A 20,014-nucleotide genomic window follows, 5' to 3' on the forward strand; every position below is an offset into this window, starting at 1 on the left:
TCTTCTTTTTTTCTTAGTTTCTCACAGGTCACTGCTCCATAGTCGACATGACTTGGCGATTATTTTGGCATAAATTACCTTACAGAAATTTCCTGACATCGCACCGACAATTGGCCGGACGTAAACATGACCCATTCACTCTTGGTAGACAGATCATGGGTTAGAGTAGGGGTCCCTAACCCTATGCCCGCGGGCACCATGGCGCCCGTCGATCAGTCGATGTGAGGCCGGCTGCTTGTGCCCAACGATAAAATATTTCAGTTTTCCATTTTCCCATTAAATTCCATGCAAATGTTATGCTATGCAAATACTTACTGAAGTACTCTGGCTCAGTAATGGCAAAGTACTTGATAGATTTCTACATTTTATTGAAGAAATAAAAAATTATCTTGCAGCCAAAAATCAAACATTTTTAGAACTAAGAGGTCCTCTTTGGCCAGCAGATTTGTCTTTCATAACGGACATAATGGAAAAACTAAATAATTTAAACTTGGAGCAGCAGAGAAAGGACAAACATATAGCAAAAATGATAGAGGCCATAAACTCATTCAGAGTTAAGCTAGTTTTGTGGATATCACATTCGAAAATGAAGTCTCTTGTGCATTTTCCAAACTTGAAAAAAATCATAGGTGACAGTGAAATTAACTTATCGACTTTTGTCATCAACCTCCAATTGCTTAAAGATCAATTTGAAAAGCGCTCTCAAAATTAATTATCATCGAGCCGTTGATAACCTTTTTTGTTAATTCTTTTACCAACCAAATAAACGTAACCATAATAGCAACATACATTTCAGAATTTCTTCAAGTAAGGCGAGAAGAAGTGGAGATAGAAATTGTGGATCATCAGAATGACATTATCCTCAAAACTATTATGTCAGATGAGAAATTCTGGAATATAGTTGAAGGAATAAATTCCTTCCTTAAAACGAGAAGGACATAAGTCGTTTCTTGGTTCCACATACTTGTGCGAATCATTGTTTTTGACAATGAATATCATAAAATCAAAATATAGATCCCTACTTACAGATGAACATCTTGACAATTGCTTGCGAGCAGGAATTTCATCATTTTCTCCCAATTATGAAGTGGTGGCCAGCGAAATGCAATGCCAAAGATCACACTGACTGCATTTTATAAATAATTTTTATACTTCGTATGTTTTGAAAGCAACTTAGTAATCATTTATTTCACTCAAGAATATCAACACTAATTATATTCATATGTTAAATTTAATTTTTGTGCATTATATGTAGTGCGTATTATTACTTACGTCTATCAACTATAAATTTATCTTGAAAAAATAAATGGTGCCCGCCATTCGACCGATATTCTAGTATTTGCTCTTAGGTACCAAAAGGTTGGGGACCCCTGGGTTAGAGCAAAGCGCCAAATTTTCGTATGGGGTGATCAGTGGCGTAAAATACTATCGCCAAAGCACCAAACGGATTTTAAACTAAAAAATAGAAATAAGTAAACATAAAGAAATTTGCCCGGGGTGGCTACAATTCTAACTACTACGACTTTCGAATTCGACCTTTTCGGTGGTGTTTTTCTCACAGGCTGTTGCCCGGAAGTCGCCATGATTTAGCGATTATTTAGCGATTATTTTGGAATTGTGATGGCATGTCTTCGGATCATCCTATGGGGTGTTTCCCAAACCGTCGCCAATAGCCCATTGTGCAGCTCTAGTGCGACGTAAATTAACTACTACAACAACAACAGCGATTATTTTAGCATAGATCATCTTACGGAAATCTCCTAAAATCTCAACAACAACAGGATTGAATATTCACTCACTTGATAAACAAATAATGGGTTAGTTCAGAGCTCGAAATTTCCATTCGTCATCTAGCAGTTGGCTGCAGAATATTTAGGCCTAGCGAGTAAGTTTTGTCTTATAAAATGTGTTTCAAATTTAACAACCAAATTTTTCCCATAGTTAAAAATCTCCGTTTGCGCGCTGTAAATCGGAGAGCAACTTCGGCAAACCATTATTACTTTCTCCTAACAAGATTAAACCTTTGCTGCATTAGTTTTAAAACTAACGGTATTATTTTTTTCAATAAATATGTTTCTTTTTTTTTTCAGTTTCCATATTTTTTTTTTATAGCCTGTCTTTACACCAGTTAACATTTTAAAAAATGTTCACATTTTTCGTGCAAATTAGTTAAACATTTATGTCTGGTTAGTGCCTTTAAAACTGAAATTGCATGTTCTGCGTTAGAGTTTCCTCTCCGTGGGGCTAATTGTGTTAAGTTTCACCACCCCAATTAATCTAAACTTCTAAGATTTTAGACCTAAGATATTTGGATTTAAGTCTTAGCAAGTAACGTTTCTAAAATTAATGGTCGCGATTTCAACTAGGGTCTCTTAATAAAATTTTGGTTCGTGGAAAACACCTATTCTTACACGTTTTCAACCCTATTCAAAAGTAATTTATGAAATAAACTGACAATTTCGATATATAAGCTGTCGGAATTTCCCCCTTTATTCATCTGTTTTAGCTTTAAATCTTCGGCAAATGTAAAACATAAGTATGAACAATAAAAATTTATAACTTGGGAATGATTTTTCTGTTTATTTGCTAAATTGTAAATCCGTTATTTTATTTTATTTATTTAGCTCTAGAATTGTTTTCACCGAGATTCTTTTGTTTAAATTTATCTTGAAAACCTAAACGAAATAGGTATGTTGGTAGGTACTTTATTTACGTCACACGAGAGCAGCATAATAAATATTGAAGACGGCCAGGGAAACATCTCTGCGTCTTTTATAGCCCGACGACACGCACGCGAAGTCGAGAATTTTAAGATGGAACAGTTTAACGAGGATCCATACGACGCACCCTCGGTCCATATGTAGGCTGATCAAAGTGGTCAACCACTCACTTACTGACCGCAGCCAGTGATGCTTGACTTCTATTTTTTGCTGTGGACCGTTTCTTTGCGATACACCGCGGGGCAGAAACGTAAACGAAAAATTACCGTTATTAAATAAATTTTACTCCTTTAACAACTTCAAGAAATTCCTTAATTTTATTCTTTTGAGACCTAGTGGTTGATTACCTGAATGTATTAAAAATAAGTAACTTATTATTAAATAAATCAATAAAGAACTTCGTGGAAAGAAATAAAAAGAAAAAAATTCAGTTAAAATGTTTCAATGCATGAAATATACCGGTTATAGGTTTTTATATTTGGGTTTTTATCTGTGTTACTGACAAGGACCGAAATGGGTGGTATATATTTGCCCGGTATGCCCTACATCAATGTTTTTTCAAGGTCAAGTGCCACTGCTCAGTATGTGTTTAACCGGTACTCTGAACACTGATGTTTCTCCTAATCTATCCTCAGCAGATATTAAAATATCGCATAAATATAGCAATATCAAGGAATGAATTAGTATCAAATCGGATTAAACAAATATTTCGGACATTCAGCAAAGCGACTATGTGATTGCTGCCATTCACTGGTGAAAGTCGACATTCTCTCGGTTTCGGTCATTGTTGTTGTTGTTCATTTACGTCGCACTAGAGCTGCACAATGGGCTATTGGCGACGGTCTGGGAAACATCCCTGAGGATGATCCGAAGGCATGCCATCACAATTTTGATCCTCTGCGGAGGGGATGGCACCCCCGCTTCGGTAGCCCGACGACCTGCACGCGAAGTCGAGCACTTTACGGTAGAACAGTTTAACGAGGACCCATACCGCACACCCTCGGTCCCTACGCAGGCTGATCCAAGTGGTCACCCACCCGCACTTCGGTCATAATATAATTAACATAGTAACATATATAATATAATTTTGCTACCCATTTTTAAAATGATAGTTCTAGCTTACAATCCTAACTTAACGAAAGCTCGGAGGTGAGATGAGTCAAAGGCCAAAAATACTTAAAGAAAAAAAGAAAAAATTTCATCATTTATAGAATAACCCTTTGAAAAGGAAGAAACATGAAATTTCAACGAAGCGAAAAGAATCCACCTGTTTTAAATGTGCGGTGAGTCCGCATTGCGTACTTCCTCTTTTTCGCCTCTACGTACTATTACCATCTTGAATTTCTTGTTTCTCCTCCTAATTTTATACCTGTCTTACACAACACAGTTTTTAATATATAATAGAACTTACAATGGCCTCTCCACGTGTTTCCACATACTGTGTCTGATATTTTTACTGGGATTATTCATTTGAATACGTAAGTTAAAAATATCTCGAATTCTTTCCTATTTTCGTTTACAAAACTGAGTATTGTAGAACAGAGAGCATAACTTAAGTGTCCTTGAAATATCGTTTGGAGTATTATTTTCAACACGAACGCAAGGACAAATGCTATTCAAATAATACGAATGTTTTCATTGTTGAATGTTTGTTGTCTGAAATGTTATTTAGTGTGCGAAAAAATGCGCTCTAAGTAGTAGCGTTTTTGTAAGAGTTATTTTATTCTTCAGAAAAATGTATGAATTATTTATATTTATAAAAGATTTTCAAAGCTGTATTTTAGATTATGTAGGATCGAAATAATTCCCAATGTGCAGTTTTATTTGTTAATTTATTATTATGTTAAGAAAAATGTGCAAATTTATTATCATACATCGGAGCTTTTTGTATAATTTACAAAATGTATACTCTAAATAATTCCCTGTGAGTAGTATTTCTATAGATATCTGAAGTGATTAATGTTCCGTTACGCTGTATACTCAAAATAATTCCCTGACCGTTTGCCGCAGTTCTGTAGATTCATGATTTATGTTTCGTACAGCTTTTTAAAGGTAGATATTAAAAACTGTATGCTCGAAATAATTCTTTGTAACTTCTATAGACATAAAAAAAAATTTTAAGCTACTTTTTTTTAAATTTGATATGCTGTATGTTCGAAATAACTCCCTGTTTTGTAACAGTTCTATAGATAAATGAATTTTAGAATTTCATTAAAGCTTTCTGAAATTGTATTTGATTTGCCGAAAAAAATCTTTATTTTGAGCAGTTCTTTTTTTTGTGGGGGGGATTTAATTAATTGCGTGCCTTTTTTGAAGCTTTACAAAGCTGTATTTGATATCACGTATACTCGAAACAATTCCATGTAAGCAATGGCTATATTTTAAGAGAAGAAAAAGACTATGTTTCATAAGTGCTTTGTTTTAAAATTTGATACGTTTCAAGTATAAGTTTCTTTTTTCTTTTTTTAATTTAATATACTGTATGTTCGAAATAATTCCCTGTTTTCTGACAGTTCTATAGATAATGAATCTTTCAATTTCATTAGAGCTTTCTGAAATTTTATTTGATTTACAGTGTAGTAGAAAAAAAAATCCTTGTTTTGAGCTGTTCTTTTTTTGGGGGGAGGGGGGAATCTATGTAATCTATTTGCTTAAGTTTTTTCTTCTTTTTTTAACTTTTCAAAGTTGTATTGAATATCCTGCATACTCTAAAAAATTGCATGTAAGCAATAGTTGTGATTTTAGAAAAGTACTTTTTAGCGCTCTGTAAGGGTTTTAAAATTTGTGATAAATTTCAAAGCATATCTTATAAATTTTTTCTTGTAATACTGCCAATATATGGATTTCTCAAGGATGCGTCTCACCGTGGACTAATCGTAAGACACAGTTCCCAGTAGATCAGCAAAGTCAAGCATCACTGACAGTGGGCGAGTGGGTGACCATTTGATTAGCCTGCGAAAGAACTGAGGGCTCGTGGTATCGACCCTGTTCTTCCGTAACAAACTTTTAGTTGTTATAAAAGCTCTTTTAATGTTTCTTGCCTAAGAGTAATTTAGAAGCATATAATAAAAGTATTTTTAACTTGCTGTTTATTATAAACGGGTTAATGTAATTTGTCTTACGTTTTAAGCCTTAAATTTGGAGGTTAGTGTAGAATAAGGTGCCCTTTGGATTTGGCATTATAATTTGGAGATTATGCTGCACTCGAAATCTTCCATTTTCCTACCATTTTTGTCGAAGTTTTTTATTGGAAAATCTCATTTTTAAGTCATTTTCCCTGTTTTCTACAAGAACATGAAAAAAATGCTGCAAAAAGAAGGGTTTATTGTTAAATTTTACCAATATTAAAATTAAAATCTTTAAATTAAAGATTTTAAAAAAAATTTTACATGGAAAGAATACCTTTACTTACTTGAAAGAATACTTTAGAATACCTTATGACTTGATTAAACTTTCAAAATCTGAAAAGAAAAGGAATCAAGTGGAAACCTTTGATTATCGTTACTGTTACATCTTCACAAATAGTAAATCGCAAAATAGACGGCTTCTCATCTTCTGTGTATCATGAAGACACTAGATTTTCATAGTGTAGTAAGAACTTCTGTGGATTTATCTTAATTTTACATGTCCTAGTGCTGACATTTCAAAACATAAATTATTTTTATCAATTCAACTTAATTTACATGTTCTGGTGCAGAAATGTCACCCTCACATTATAAATAGTTTTTATCAATTCAACTTAATTTACATTCTCTGGGGCATTTCTTTTATTATACATTCAACATGAAAGTTGTTTATCTCTGATATTAATAAACGTTCAACCAGTGTTTAACAACTTTACGTATATAGTCCACTTATTTTATCGATTTTTGTAATTCATAAATTAATCTTAAGTTATTGTTTTTCTTACAAAAAATAATAAATAAATAAAAAAAACATGGAACTATTTTCTGGCAAAATCCAATTTTTATCAAAATCGTTGTGGGTTCTATTTTCCGTTCCCTGTTCCCCCCCATTCATCACAAGTAATCGGAAAGAGTTGTTTTCAATTCTTGCGTTGGAAGATTTACCGCGCTGTTAACGCCGGGAGTTATTCGATTTTGACAACCGTACGCGACAATGTTCTGTGATTTATGATGTGTGAAGAACGTTAGAGATCAATAATACCGCCGCAAGGAAAAATCACACTGGTTATATTTCATAAATGGTTTTGAGAAGAAGTTTATGTGGTTTATCGGCCTTATCTCACTTAGCGGTGACTAACGAACCGTGAAATCAAGGATTTTTAGATGATTAAAAGAATGTTAAAAGAGTCACTCATTATAGACACGCGGAGTATTTGTTAGATTTACTTTTTAAAGACTATTGAGAAATACTTTTCTTGGAAAACATTTTTTCTGTGAAATTGGAATTAATCTTCACGATAGTGTTTTGATTTGAATTTAACCTTTAATAAGCCTTGACGAAATGAAGGTTTGAAATTCACTTCACAAATAAGAGGATTGTTCGAATCTTGGCCAAAGTTCGCCAAGGTTCGAATATTACGTAAGCACCTAATGGGGGAGGAGTGTGAGGAATGCTTACGAAAGATATGAAGACTCCCTTATTTTTTAATATTTCTTTAAACGAAAAAAAAATTACACTAGAAAAAAAAATTTAAATTTTAACTCAAAGTTAAATTCGCGGAAAGAAAGAGGGGGAAAAAAAACCTTGAAGAGTTTTAGATGTGAAGAGTTGAATGAATGTCCTTGACCACAGAAGCAAAAGCAGAAGAGATTTCTAAAGAATATTTTACTCATAATTTTATAAAATAAATTTAAGCGAAAATTTTGTTTACGCATATTTACTTCCTTCATTCAAATTTAATCTTAAAATTAGATTGCTCAAGTGCCCTGAGTCAATGTTAAAACATGATATTTGTGGTTGCATTACGTAATCGTGGAAGTTTAATTGTGATTTGCTAATTTTGCAGACAATGATGAGTCTAAAATTGCTTAAAACATTCTTATTGATGTTTTTAACGGCCCTCTAATAGTCTTAAACAGAAAGTCAGAAGGAAATATTTCTTTTCTTGTAAAATATTTATGCTTACGTTAGTTTTGAATATAAGCTCGAATTGCTTTTTTTCCGGCTTTCTTCAGCGAATGTCAGCATTCAGAAAATTGCTTTTTAAAAAAATGCAAAATATTTTTTAAGAATAATATTTAACAAATATGGCAATCAGCTTTTAATCACTTGTAGCTGAAGGTGAGAATTCACCAGTGTAGGTTAGAAAGAATGTTAATAAAAACATTTTTTTTTTCAACTTTTAACAAAAGTCACAGTCGCATGCAATTTAAGGTGACTGTCGACATTTGCCACGAAAAGCGAGATATAATATTTAGCAAATATGCAATCAACTGTTAAAAAAAGCATGTTTTTAATGTGAATTTTCAGGCCAATCGCGATCGAGTGTTATGGGCAAATATGTGAGTGTTAAAAACGAGTTCCTGTATTATGACACCTGTTATCGTTATGAAAAGTAGGGACATTACTCATCATGAAAATACTGATTACTAAGCAGCACCAGAAAGTTGTAAAGAGCATGTTGGCTTGTTTTAGTGGTCACCTCAGCTAACGGGCCTAATCCATAATAAGGAAAGACACAGTCTCACCTAAACTCGGATCGCCATTCGTCTGACCACCAGAATTGATTATATATTTTGTTTGCCAAGATCTGGAATAGTTGCGGTGACTAGAGTTAAGAGGTTTACTATTTCAAGTAGGGGGTGTTTAGTCAATGTATAAAACCGGTTTTGACTCGAGTCGACAATAGAAATCGGGGTAGGAGGGAATCTGGATAGAGAGAAGGTTCCTTCTTTGAAATGCGCTATTTCTTGTTTCCATAACAGCAAACGGTAAGTCATTCACAGTAACCTATTCATTCCGAAATAATTGTTTTTGCTCTAAATTGTAATGTAAAAATAACTTTTATGTGCATTATAAGTTACACTGGTTACACACTCTAAAAATATATGTGAAAAATTTAAGTATTATGGCTAAAAACAGACTCTGTAATATGTATCAAAGTTAAATAACTTCTATTAGTGTATCTAATATTTTTAATAAGATTTTCCCCCCAAAATAGATGATTAATTGAAAAATGTATATTTTGGAACATCCTTTTTCAGGCCGTCTCAAAAAAAATGTTTTAGAAATACGTATGAAGCTTGATTCACACTCCTTCAAGATTATTTCGTCAAAATATTCTTTTTCAATGTGAGTCCCATAAAAGCTTTAAGTCTTTAATACTTATAAACGATGAACCCTTTTTAAATACAGTCATTCGGAACAATTGAAACTCCCACTTGAAATCATTAGGGTGTGCTTCAGCTGGAAATTATCATTCCAATTCGCTTAAAAATAGTGATTCGGTCAATTAAGAAAATGGAATTGTAAGTATGTAAAATACTGTAATTGAAAGCATTCTACCTCCCCAAGTGGGACGCCCTCTCTCTCATGCAAAATGGGGGCTCTCGTCAACTGAGTGGTTAATGATGGGTGAGGGATTTTCATTTTTATCAACTCTTACAGTTGAAATCGTGACAAAAATGTATATCATCTCCTATTTTACGAGCACGAGCAAGATGATTTATTTGACTAACTGCACCTCACCAGTTTTTTACTCTTTATTATATTATTTATTTATTATTTTTAGAGAGAGAGAATAAAAGTTTACAAAGTAAGCTTAGGTCACTAATAACTTTCGTCTTGAAAAATATGCAATAAAATATGTGAATTAAGTTGCCTAATTTACCAAATTAAAAAAACTAGTAATATGTTTCGGTTTAAAAAAACAAAGAACAGAAAGTTCGATTAGTTTATCCCTTACAGATTTAAGACATTTCTCTGCCTTAATGCTAATGTATTAAAAAAAAATCTTACCTCAGGACAGTTGCCACAGGTCACTTATTTTATCCCTTCAAATTTTATTTTTAAATTTTAACTACGTTCTTTAATGACTTTTAAGATGTTAACAACAATATTGAATATTGATAAGCTGTGTACTTATTTGGAAGAAAAGATTAAAAAAAATATCAAACAAATAGTATAAAAAATATTTAATCCGCTGATTTTAAATATTTTTTATTTCATTGTATACCTTAAAATGCAATATTTTATGGAACGTTATTAAATAAAATAATATACTATTAAAATATTTTTACTTGAAATTATCTTCGGATGAATGACTTCTATGACTATGAGCAAATTTTCGGCTTTATTTAAGTTCTGAAGATATAACAAAATCTACGAAATCCTAAATTGACATTAAGAGACCCAAACAATCGACCTCATATAGTTCGTTCACCAGAAGTTGAGACTTGGCTCCACCTCCTGGGACGCAGAGTTCATTTCAGCGCGGGAGTTAGAAGAGAAACATCTCCGTTGTTGAAATTGAGACAACCCTTAATTTGCGCCAAACACGAAAAGTGAATTCTTTTTCAGTCACTTACTTTGCTTTATCATCTACTATTATACATTTTGTTACACTAGCTAATTAAATATAGTTTAAATTTAAAAACCGCTGTACTCCCAGCGAAATGACTCATAAAGGACAAAGTATTCACTCAAAAGAAAGAAATATCATAAAAAATGGTGCAAAATATCATCAAATTTATGAAATATTTATTGTCAAAAAAATGCACATAAAGCTTGCGAAAAAAATATTTTTGCTAAAAGATCGCCAAATAGCAAGATTGTTCAGGATTGCTCACAACCTTCTCCCAAAAATAGCGAAATAGTATCGTCGCATACCACGTGATGAAGGCGGAGCCAAGTGCCAAATCCTGGTGAACGAGCTATACCTAACTAAACTATCGAGTCCATATTGCCCAGATTGCTACTACCCTCCATATTTCGATTGTCAAAAATTCAAATCCGTAATAAAAAAACGTTTATTCAGAGAATGTATGTCTTTGTGTCCAATTCTGTAATTTAATTAATAATTAAATTGAACTAATTAGATCCATTATGATCTACAGANTATAAAAAATATTTAATCCGCTGATTTTAAATATTTTTTATTTCATTGTATACCTTAATATAACAAAATCTACGAAATCCTAAATTAACATTAAGAGACCCAAACTATCGACCTCCTTCCTAACTGAACTATCGAGTCCATATTGCCCAGATTGCTGCTACCCTCCATATTTCGATTGTCAAAAATTCAAATCCGTAATTGAAAGAAAAAAAAACGTTTATTCAGAGAATGTATGTCTTTGTGTCCAATTCTGTAATTTAATTAATAATTAACTTGAACTAATTAGATCCATTATGATCTACACATAATTTGTGAAACTCCGAACCGTGGACTTTAATTTTGCTTCAAAACACACGCATATTGCCGAGAGAAATTAGGATAAATTCGAAATGGGCTTAATCGACAGAACAGAAGCGGGTAGAAATTAAATACTATAAAATTAATATACTTCAATCATTTTTATAGTTTATTTGTAATCTTTTTTACAAAACTAAAAATATACTGTGAGACATTTCTCTTTCGGTTCGTGTTAATGAAATCCTCAATAAGGATGACAATGGATTATTTCAGGTATAAGCATTTATTTCATCATCTCTGGATTAATTATGAGTAAAAAATAAAATATGAGTATATACATAATCTACATGGCATTCAAAGTCCGGAGCTCTCCTGCTCCCTTCCAGTTCATATCTTCGCTCTCCTAGTTCTGCTAATACTCAACTCTTCTACGTTCAAACTAATACTGATCTAAACATATTCTTTCTCAGAAGAAAAAGTCCTTCGCTCCACCCCCAATGTAGGGGAATGACACTTCCCATGTCCCTTACCCTCTGACCCTCAGGTAAGGGGTCAATCAAATGCGTGGGAGAGGAATCAGGATCCTGACATATACATAATCTTTTAATGGAATATTATATTTATAGAATCATCGAGGTTTTCTGGACCGCAACAAAAAAGACTCTTATCCTTTTGCGCTTTACTAAAAATCCAGTCTCAACATGGAAATCTGATTCCAAAATTGGAGTTTTCAGACGCTAAAATAGTTCACGAAAGGTGTCAATGAGCGTAAGCTTTGTGGTGCTAAATATTCCCATTTATTTGGGTTTGTATTTAACAACACTACTTTAAGTGTATATTTTCTCTTGATTTAATATAAATTTAAAATGAAGTATTTGTTCACATAGCACTTTTGAATTTTCAGCACAAAATTTGAATAAAAAACCACAGTTTTTTCAAATTACCATAAAATTAAATCTTTGAATTTTTGGCAATCAAGTGTTTTTTTATTTTTTATTTATTTTTATTTTTTTAATCTAGGCAAAATAGTTTTGAAGAAGTTGATACAAATGGTCTAAAACCTTCATTTTTTTAAAAAAATTCAAATTTTTAACAATTTCTATTTTAAGATCGGCCCGCCATTATCAAAACCGCGATAACAAATTGCGTATCACCCTTAAGCCGCTTATTGAAGTGACGGAAGTTCGATTTGCATTTTCCCAAAATAGAACCTCCTGAAACTTAACCATCTATAACTTAATCCTTTCCGAAAATTTAATCAAATTTTATATCTCGTGGGCTATATTAATTCGATGTCATCGCCTCGAGTTATGACTCTACTTGGTGAGAATTGTTTGATTAAATCTTTGATACTTTTCGCCTTGTAGTACAGGTGAAAGTTAATGCCTTAAGATAAATTAAAATCAAATATGATTAGTTATGTGACGCATTTTGACAACGTGAACTAATATTTTGGTGTCATTTCACGTGGTCCTAAATTTGAAACCACAACTTTATGATTTAATTTTATTAGTTTCTTGTTTACCAATACAGTGTTTACCTGATAATACTATTTGCGTTTTATGTAACACATTTTATACGAGATACGAAATCCTAACTTTCTTCAGAAAAACGTTGTTTCCACTACCCCATGGTAGGTGAAGGTTAATTCTTCAGAATAAATTGAAATCCAATATGGTTTAGTCATGTGACAAATTTTGACAGAGGGAAGAAATATTTTGTTACTAGTAGGCTAAGCCCCCTGATTGATTCGCGATAATTTCTGTTTCTTGTCATAAAACAGTTTAAATTATTCAACTAAAAATATTAGTACTAAAAAGAAAACTTGTGCCTCCACTTCCCAAGTCCAAATATTTCCCTTTTGATACTAAAAGTGAACATAAATCACTTTTTTAAGTAATCATTTTTTGAAATAGCATTTAAAATGAGAAATATATTGTTCTAATAAATTTGGAGTGTTCACATCTGTAATATATATTTGCTTACCAAAACGGAAGGACGTGTTTTAAATACAATTTTTTCATTCATCACTTCGTGCCTGATGCTGAAAGTTAAGTTCTAAATCATTTAATGACTCTCTTCAACCATGGTTCTTAGTGTAGTATATTAATGTTATTTGCACCAAAAAAAAATAATAATTGTAAAACGGTTAATAAGACCAGACACCGATATAAATAACTTTATCTTAAAATGCAGCGTAGAATTAAATTATTCTAATAATAATAAATAATAAAAAAACAATCCTCCAAAACTCTTAATTTAGAAATCAAACAAAATCAAAAACTTCATAATAACAGTACAGGTCATTTTACCCTTTAAATTAGGAAAACAAAAATATTTATAAGAAAACAATACCTTTATGATTTATATCAATTTTATACTGATGATGACCAAACCAATGTGAGACTCATTGTGGACCCCCCCCCACACACCCACACACTGCCTCACAGCTGGTCGCAATGGGAATACTTTACTAACACACTGCTGATTTCCAATGAAAAATACTGTAAACGTAAGTACTTATCTGGAAACAATACTAAAAATATCTTCTAGCCGTAATGACTCAGTGTATAGAGCGTTTGCCTTTCAAGGAACTGTACCTGGTTCGAATCCCAGCGTAGATTGGTAGATACTAATTCCGCATCCGGCTTGCCCCGCCCACATTGCTGACGTAAAATATCCTCAGTGGTAGACGGATCATGGGTGAGAGTCCCCTTGCCGTTAGGCTAACCGTGGAAGGTTCTCGTGGTTTTCCTCTCGATGTAAAGCAAATGCTGGCTAGTTCTATCAAAAAGTCCTCCTCAAAATCAAATTTCTCCCAACTCTTGATCCAGGAGTTCCCTTATCTTCTGTACTGGGTTAAAAATTGCTAGACTACAGAGTTGAACATTGGTAGTCGTAAACCCAAAAATAGGGTCGGCTGTTTAACGACTGTTTTAAAATAAAAATCTGTTCGATATAAAAGTGCTACTCTTAAAAATGTGTTTTATCAAAGTAGGGTTTAACGTCTACAGAACGATTCAGTGGTCTTCTACTCTAACATTTTCTTTCCTGTCGTTCTTATCATAGGAACAATAAGACAGCCTTATTGAATAGGTTGCTGAACTACAATTTTCTGTCATTAGTGAATTGAAAAGACGCAAGAAGTGTAAAAAAGAAATCTGAAAATTTTGCGGACATATTTTGAAGTTAGATGAAATATTTAGGCCTTAACCAATCTATGCCTAGTCAGTTTTTGAGAGCACGTTTTTTTTTAAAGGATTAAAAATTGACAACATTAGGGTACATTATCAGTATTTATTTTGAGGAAAATGATAGTTTTACCTACCATAATATATTAATAAAACAAATATTTAGATCTGTTGTCAAAGCAATGTGTTTATTTTAACCTTTTAGAAGGAGGACAACTGCTCCTCTTTCTGCAAAAGTATTAAAATCTTTTCTTCAAAGTTCGCAGCAAAGTTATCAACACCTGCAATCATTTTGAAATTACAGTGAATCTACCAGAAGAAAAATGTTTACTTGTTCATTTTTGTAATCTGTCTTAAACAGGAAATTTTCCGTTTTGTTTACCAGATACCCTTACATAATTATTGAAAATCCATTTTATGCTTAACTGCAGATAAAGCCCGGGTCAATAGATGCTAACCAAGTTCCATTAAACATGCCCATCACTCATACCGGTTCATAACAAGTCCGGGTGGATAATCCCTTTTAAGTAAACCTGTCTCAAGAAGTTACCATTTTTGGTGGAATCTCATTTACTTAATGAGGGACAGTCACCGGTCATTGATTAATTACTTCTCAAGATGGCGGACAACCTTTTCTAAATGGAAAATATAAATTACTTTGGATGGGGACGATTATTCATCAATCGCCATGGAGGTGAGACAGATTGAGAGGGGGGGTTACATTCAATCTTTACCCCCCTTTTTCCACTGGGGTATTTTATCAGATGTATGAGCCATGTTACTAGAGAGAGATCAATGGGAGATTTTTATATGGAGTGACCCATATGCATGTTAATGGGAACTTAATGCCAAGTCTCATTTCAATTGTCTGATGGGGGTGATTTGTTTGAATGGTTTGCAAATCCATTGGAACGGTCTGTCAATGTCCGTTTGTGGAACAATTTAGAATCAATTTTCTCTCGCAGGCTATTGTTGCTCAGAGAGATGAAATGAATGGTGTCGGTTTATTTAATGGTTTAATTTATTGTGACGTAGTATTGATTGACTTGAAAGTTTAATATGCGAATGGATATATTAATCAATGGTGTTCTTTTTTTAATTCATTCTATTTGATGGTTTTTTTTTTACTCTTGTGGAGATATGTCGAAGATAGTTTTGATTCGAGAATTTATTTCTTAATGTGTGGTTTGACAAAATTTATAATTATAACTCTTGATAAGCAGTTGTCTATTACACATTTCTAATTATAAATCTCAAAACCTGTTTTACGAGCACTTGAAGCTGATTTACGAATTGGGTACTGGAGTTCCATGTTTACCCATTTATTAACACTTCATTATGAGAATGTTTTTTTGTTAGCAATTTGTCTGACTTGGAGAGCAGTAGAACATAGCTTGTAACAGAAACTAGCAAGTCTGTCACAAGTGAGCTGATAGCATTTTATAACTGGCTTTGAATAGTCGACCCATTTTAAGATTTATGACTATCAATGTTCAACTCTTCGGGCTTGTGATTTTAAACCCATTCCAGAAGTCAAGGGAACTCCTGGATCTAGTATTGGAGCAAATACTTGATCCAGTATACTTGATTACGCAGGAATATACATGATTCTTTCTGAAGAAATTTCTAATGTAACTAACCCGCATAGAGAGACTATCACGACCAATTTAGAATATTTACTATGCCAGGATTGAACCGAATTCAGAATTAGAATCTCTGGTAATCGAACCTAGGATACCTAATCGGGAAGTGAGTACTCTATCCCCTGAGCCTCCATAGCTCGGTTAATATTTTATTTTATAACTAGCGTTGAGAAGTCGGCCCGATTCTAAGTTAATGACTGTCGATGTTCAACTCCGTAGCCTTGTAATTTTGAACCCTAGTCTAGAGGACGAGGGAACTCCTGAATCAAGTGGTGAGAGAAATTTGCTATCGTGGTGGTCTTTTTGATGGAACTAACCCGCATTTGCGGTACTCTAACCCATAATTCGCCTACCACTCAAGATATCACTGTGGTCAGTGCAAGCAACGTGCGGAATTCGTATTGAGCAGCCATCTATTCCCTGAGCAACCAGGGGCTCAGTTCAGCTGATTGTACTTGTTTGTTGTATTATCTATTGTTTTATTTATTTGTATCTTGGAATTTAATGTTCGATTTATTGTGTTACAGGTGGAGAGCCCAGTGTTAGAAGAGGGCGGAAGCATGTTCCCCGGCAGTTCGTCGTGTTGCGGCAACTGTCCCGAGGTAAGATTTTTCTTTTTTAATAGATTAGCATTAAGTCACAGAAATGTCTTACGCCTGGTCTTTTCATTTTGTAACGTATCTACGTTAACTGTAAGCAAAATGTAGTAAATTAATAAAGGATTGGTTGCTTGAACTGAAATGTAGGCTCCAAATGAAGACGTGGTACAAATTGGCCGAAATTTGGAATTTGATGCAATATTCATGAGGACTATTCACAAGATTAAATATAATTCAGGATTTCAGATCAATACTAGTGTCCTTGGCAAGATTTCATTTTATTTTACAGCAATCATTGAACAGCCACCCAAATTTTTTGGGTTTGCGACTACTAATGTTCCAACTCTGTAGTCTTGTAATTTCAAATGCAATCCAGAAGACAAGGGTATCAAGTATTGGAAGAAATTTGACTTCGTGGAGGACTTTTTGCTAGAACTGGAAGCAAACTACCTATTTTCATTCTTTTCTTTTTTTATACTATATAAAAGCAGAGGTGGGTTGCTCCTTTTTTAGGTATTTTTAAAGCTCTCAAATGCAAGCCAAGGTTGCTATTTGACTTAATAAAACTATTTTGCTTAAATTAGTCCTTTTATGACATACGTCTAACCCTTTTATTCCACCAAACAAATTTAAAACGGCAACATAAAAGAAATGAACTTTAATTTGTGCAACTAAGGCATTTACCTAAATAAGTGGAATCTTGAAACAACATGCATTAGTCGTCCCAATACACCCAGACCGAATTGTAAAGAAAACAGGGCGTCGTAAACAAATATCGTTCAGTTTAGTCACCGTCAAAAATTTGTCTTTTACTAAATTTTGGTGCTGTCAGTTGCACCATGAAAGTATTTCTCGATCATACTTCACAGTTTATGGTGGAACTAAAATAAAATGACCTTTCTTTTAACTAAACTTTGGGATAATGAGAAACTTTGTACAAATTACTGCTTAAAATTTTACTGAATTTTTTACAGTGTAGAGGCACATCAATGATATAAACGGTACATTGTGAGATGTTAGAGTTGTAAGAACAATGATTCGTCATGTTTATAGACCTTTTTTTCCTCATTTAAAAATTCGTGTGCTCTATTCTCCGTTTTTGTTTTCACTTCATTTCTTTTTAAAGGGTTCTAAAAATTAATGTTAAGTTCGAACACTACAAAACATCCGGTATCAATCTTTGCCCTTCATTAAACTTGGATTCAAGACGATTCAGCACTCAACAAATTGAAAGGATCTCCAAGAAGCGAATGGCTATTGACGGTCATTGTCCACACAATTATTCCCCTTAATGGTCAGGTACACTATTTGCCATTCCGTAGATTATCCAATAAATTCATCCTCGTTATGCACCGCGAAGATTAGCCGATCGATCTCATCGGCAAATGCTACAGCGGCCGATATCTGGTCACTGAATCATCATCCCCCGCATTGTTTACAGGATAAGTTAAGTACACATTCGAATTCGATTAGTCACCCCATGCTCTTCCGAACTACTTGTGGTTCCTTGCTGGACTTAACTATCATAATAACGGGCAATTGTCTTCCAAAATTAATAGTGTTTCTTATGAATTAGCTAACTATAAGGAAGCGTTTAAAAAATACATCTTATTTCATTTAACAGTAGTGTGAAAAATTTTCCAGTAGGTATCAATTGTGATCGTAGTCTCAAAAATATTTTTTCCCACAAAAATATATGAATATTTAACTTTAATTTTTCATAAAATAGACATTTTTGTCAATACGGGCAATTGTTTTCCAAAGTTATGAATTAGCTTTCTTATGAATTAGCTAACTATAAGGAAGGGTTTAAAAAATAAGTCTGCGAATCATACTTTTTTTAGTGCAAAATTTTTTTATAGTAGCATGATAAAGGTGTCAAACAGTGTAATCGTTGTCTCAAAATTAATTTTTTTTCATAAAATATCTGAATATTGAATGCGTTTTCATATAGATGTCTTGACACTTATTCATATAGATATAGATATTAAAATTAATTTTAAAGGCGAGAATTAAAATAAATTTTCCGCCGAGGGCAATACCTTGTCGGCACACCCCATGTTTACCCTATAGTAAGATGACCAGACGTCCTCAAGTCTTGAAGACAATTCTCGAATTTTAATCGTTCTCTACAAAAACTTCCAAAATCTTTGAGAACAGGAAATTCCTCAAATCTTAATATATGGGTCACAAATGCTCTTAAAGATTTTTTAAAAAAAAGGTCAGAAGTGCGCACTTTTTTTTCCTTCTTGGACCAGATAACTTTGTCGAACAGAATTTTGTCTCAAAATGATTTTTAGCAAAAAATAAATTAAAGATATTCCGGACTGTTAGGACAAGTTTTGTCTAACTGCTATACTCGTGTTTTTATTTTATTTTATAACCGTCGTTGAACAGCCGACCCAATTTTATGGATTTACGTCTACTCATGTTCAACCCCGTAACCTTGTCATTTTGAACCCAATCCAGAAGACAAGGGAACTCCTGGATCGAGTATTGGGGAGAAATGTGCCTTCGTGGAAGACTTTTTAATGGAGCTAACCCGCATTTGCGTTACATGGAGAGGAAAACCCCCGAAAACCTCCCATGGTTAGCCTGACGGCAAGGGGACTCTAACTCATGATCCGTCTACCACTGAGGATATGTAACGTCAGCACTGTGGTCGGTGCGAGCCGGATGCGGAATTCGAATCGACCCGCTATCTCTGGGATCGAACCCTGGTCACTTCATTGGGAGGCGAACGTTCTATCCCCTGAGCTACCATTGCTCTATCACTCATATTTGCCAAATTTGTTTTAACACATAATTATCAGTTGGGATTATTTTATAAATCTAAATTTCATTCATGGATTCGTCTTTTTATGACGCCAACAGAAGTGGCATTTTCATTGGAAAATGACACTGACTAAAATTAAAATAATTTGCGAAAAATCATGTAATTTCGATAGCAATTTTGAAGTTGATATAAATAACTTCTTAAGAATGATCAACTACCATTTTTCTGAGGAACGAAGAGCTCCCGATATAAATTTCACTGAATGTTGAAAATATTTATTGTTTTCTTCCTTTTTTTCATTATTGATCAGCGATAGTTTTAAAACTACTTTTTGTATCAAGCAGTTGAATTTGCCGATTTGGAGCGATAGAGAGTCTAATTCTGAATTTGTTTTTAGTGTATATGAGAGAGAAAATAGATCTTTATTATCGTATTTAGGTATATTGTATTAAAAAGTTCGATTAAATATACTTATGTAACTCTGTATCAATGCATATTTTTTCATAATGTATTCAATAAATTGTTGTTAGAAAAAAAAAATATATTTTTAAATGTTTGGATTTGTTTTTCTATTTGCACTGGGTCCAAATTTCAGAATCCTAGTACAAATGGTTCGAGAGTTACAAAAGATTCGACCTAGAGTTCCGTTTCGAAACCGTGAACAGACAAAAAATACTATGCAAACACAAAAGAAAAGTTTTAAAAAGAACTGAAATATTGTTTAAGTTGAACTTTTGATTGAGTCTAAACACATTTGCTGTTAAA

At 33.3% G+C, this 20,014-nt stretch overlaps 2 protein-coding genes across 12 annotated transcripts in view; one reads left to right on the forward strand and one right to left on the reverse strand.

The window, feature by feature from the left end:
• LOC107439260 (coiled-coil domain-containing protein 92) overlaps positions 1 to 20,014 on the reverse strand; it is an 879,443-nt gene that overhangs the window by 376,807 nt on the left and 482,622 nt on the right. The gene's annotated exons all lie outside the window — the stretch shown is intronic.
• The window catches only part of LOC107445416 (Glucose transporter 1), a 306,620-nt gene that overhangs the window by 185,623 nt on the left and 100,983 nt on the right, over positions 1 to 20,014 (forward strand). For 4 of the 7 annotated variants that reach the window (XM_043050490.2, XM_043050485.2, XM_043050487.2 and 1 more), the window contains one exon: positions 16,402 to 16,476. In XM_043050490.2, the coding sequence (XP_042906424.2) occupies positions 16,435 to 16,476 (42 nt within the window). In that variant the 5' untranslated portion in view covers positions 16,402 to 16,434. Of the gene's footprint in view, positions 1 to 4,057; positions 4,199 to 4,250; positions 4,429 to 8,492; positions 8,618 to 16,401; positions 16,477 to 20,014 lie in introns of those variants that run through there. The other 3 variants (XM_043050488.2, XM_071181950.1, XM_043050489.2) reach the window with 3 other exon arrangements.

This window comes from Parasteatoda tepidariorum, chromosome 6, assembly GCF_043381705.1.
Source record: "Parasteatoda tepidariorum isolate YZ-2023 chromosome 6, CAS_Ptep_4.0, whole genome shotgun sequence".
NCBI classification, from domain to species: domain Eukaryota; kingdom Metazoa; phylum Arthropoda; class Arachnida; order Araneae; family Theridiidae; genus Parasteatoda; species Parasteatoda tepidariorum.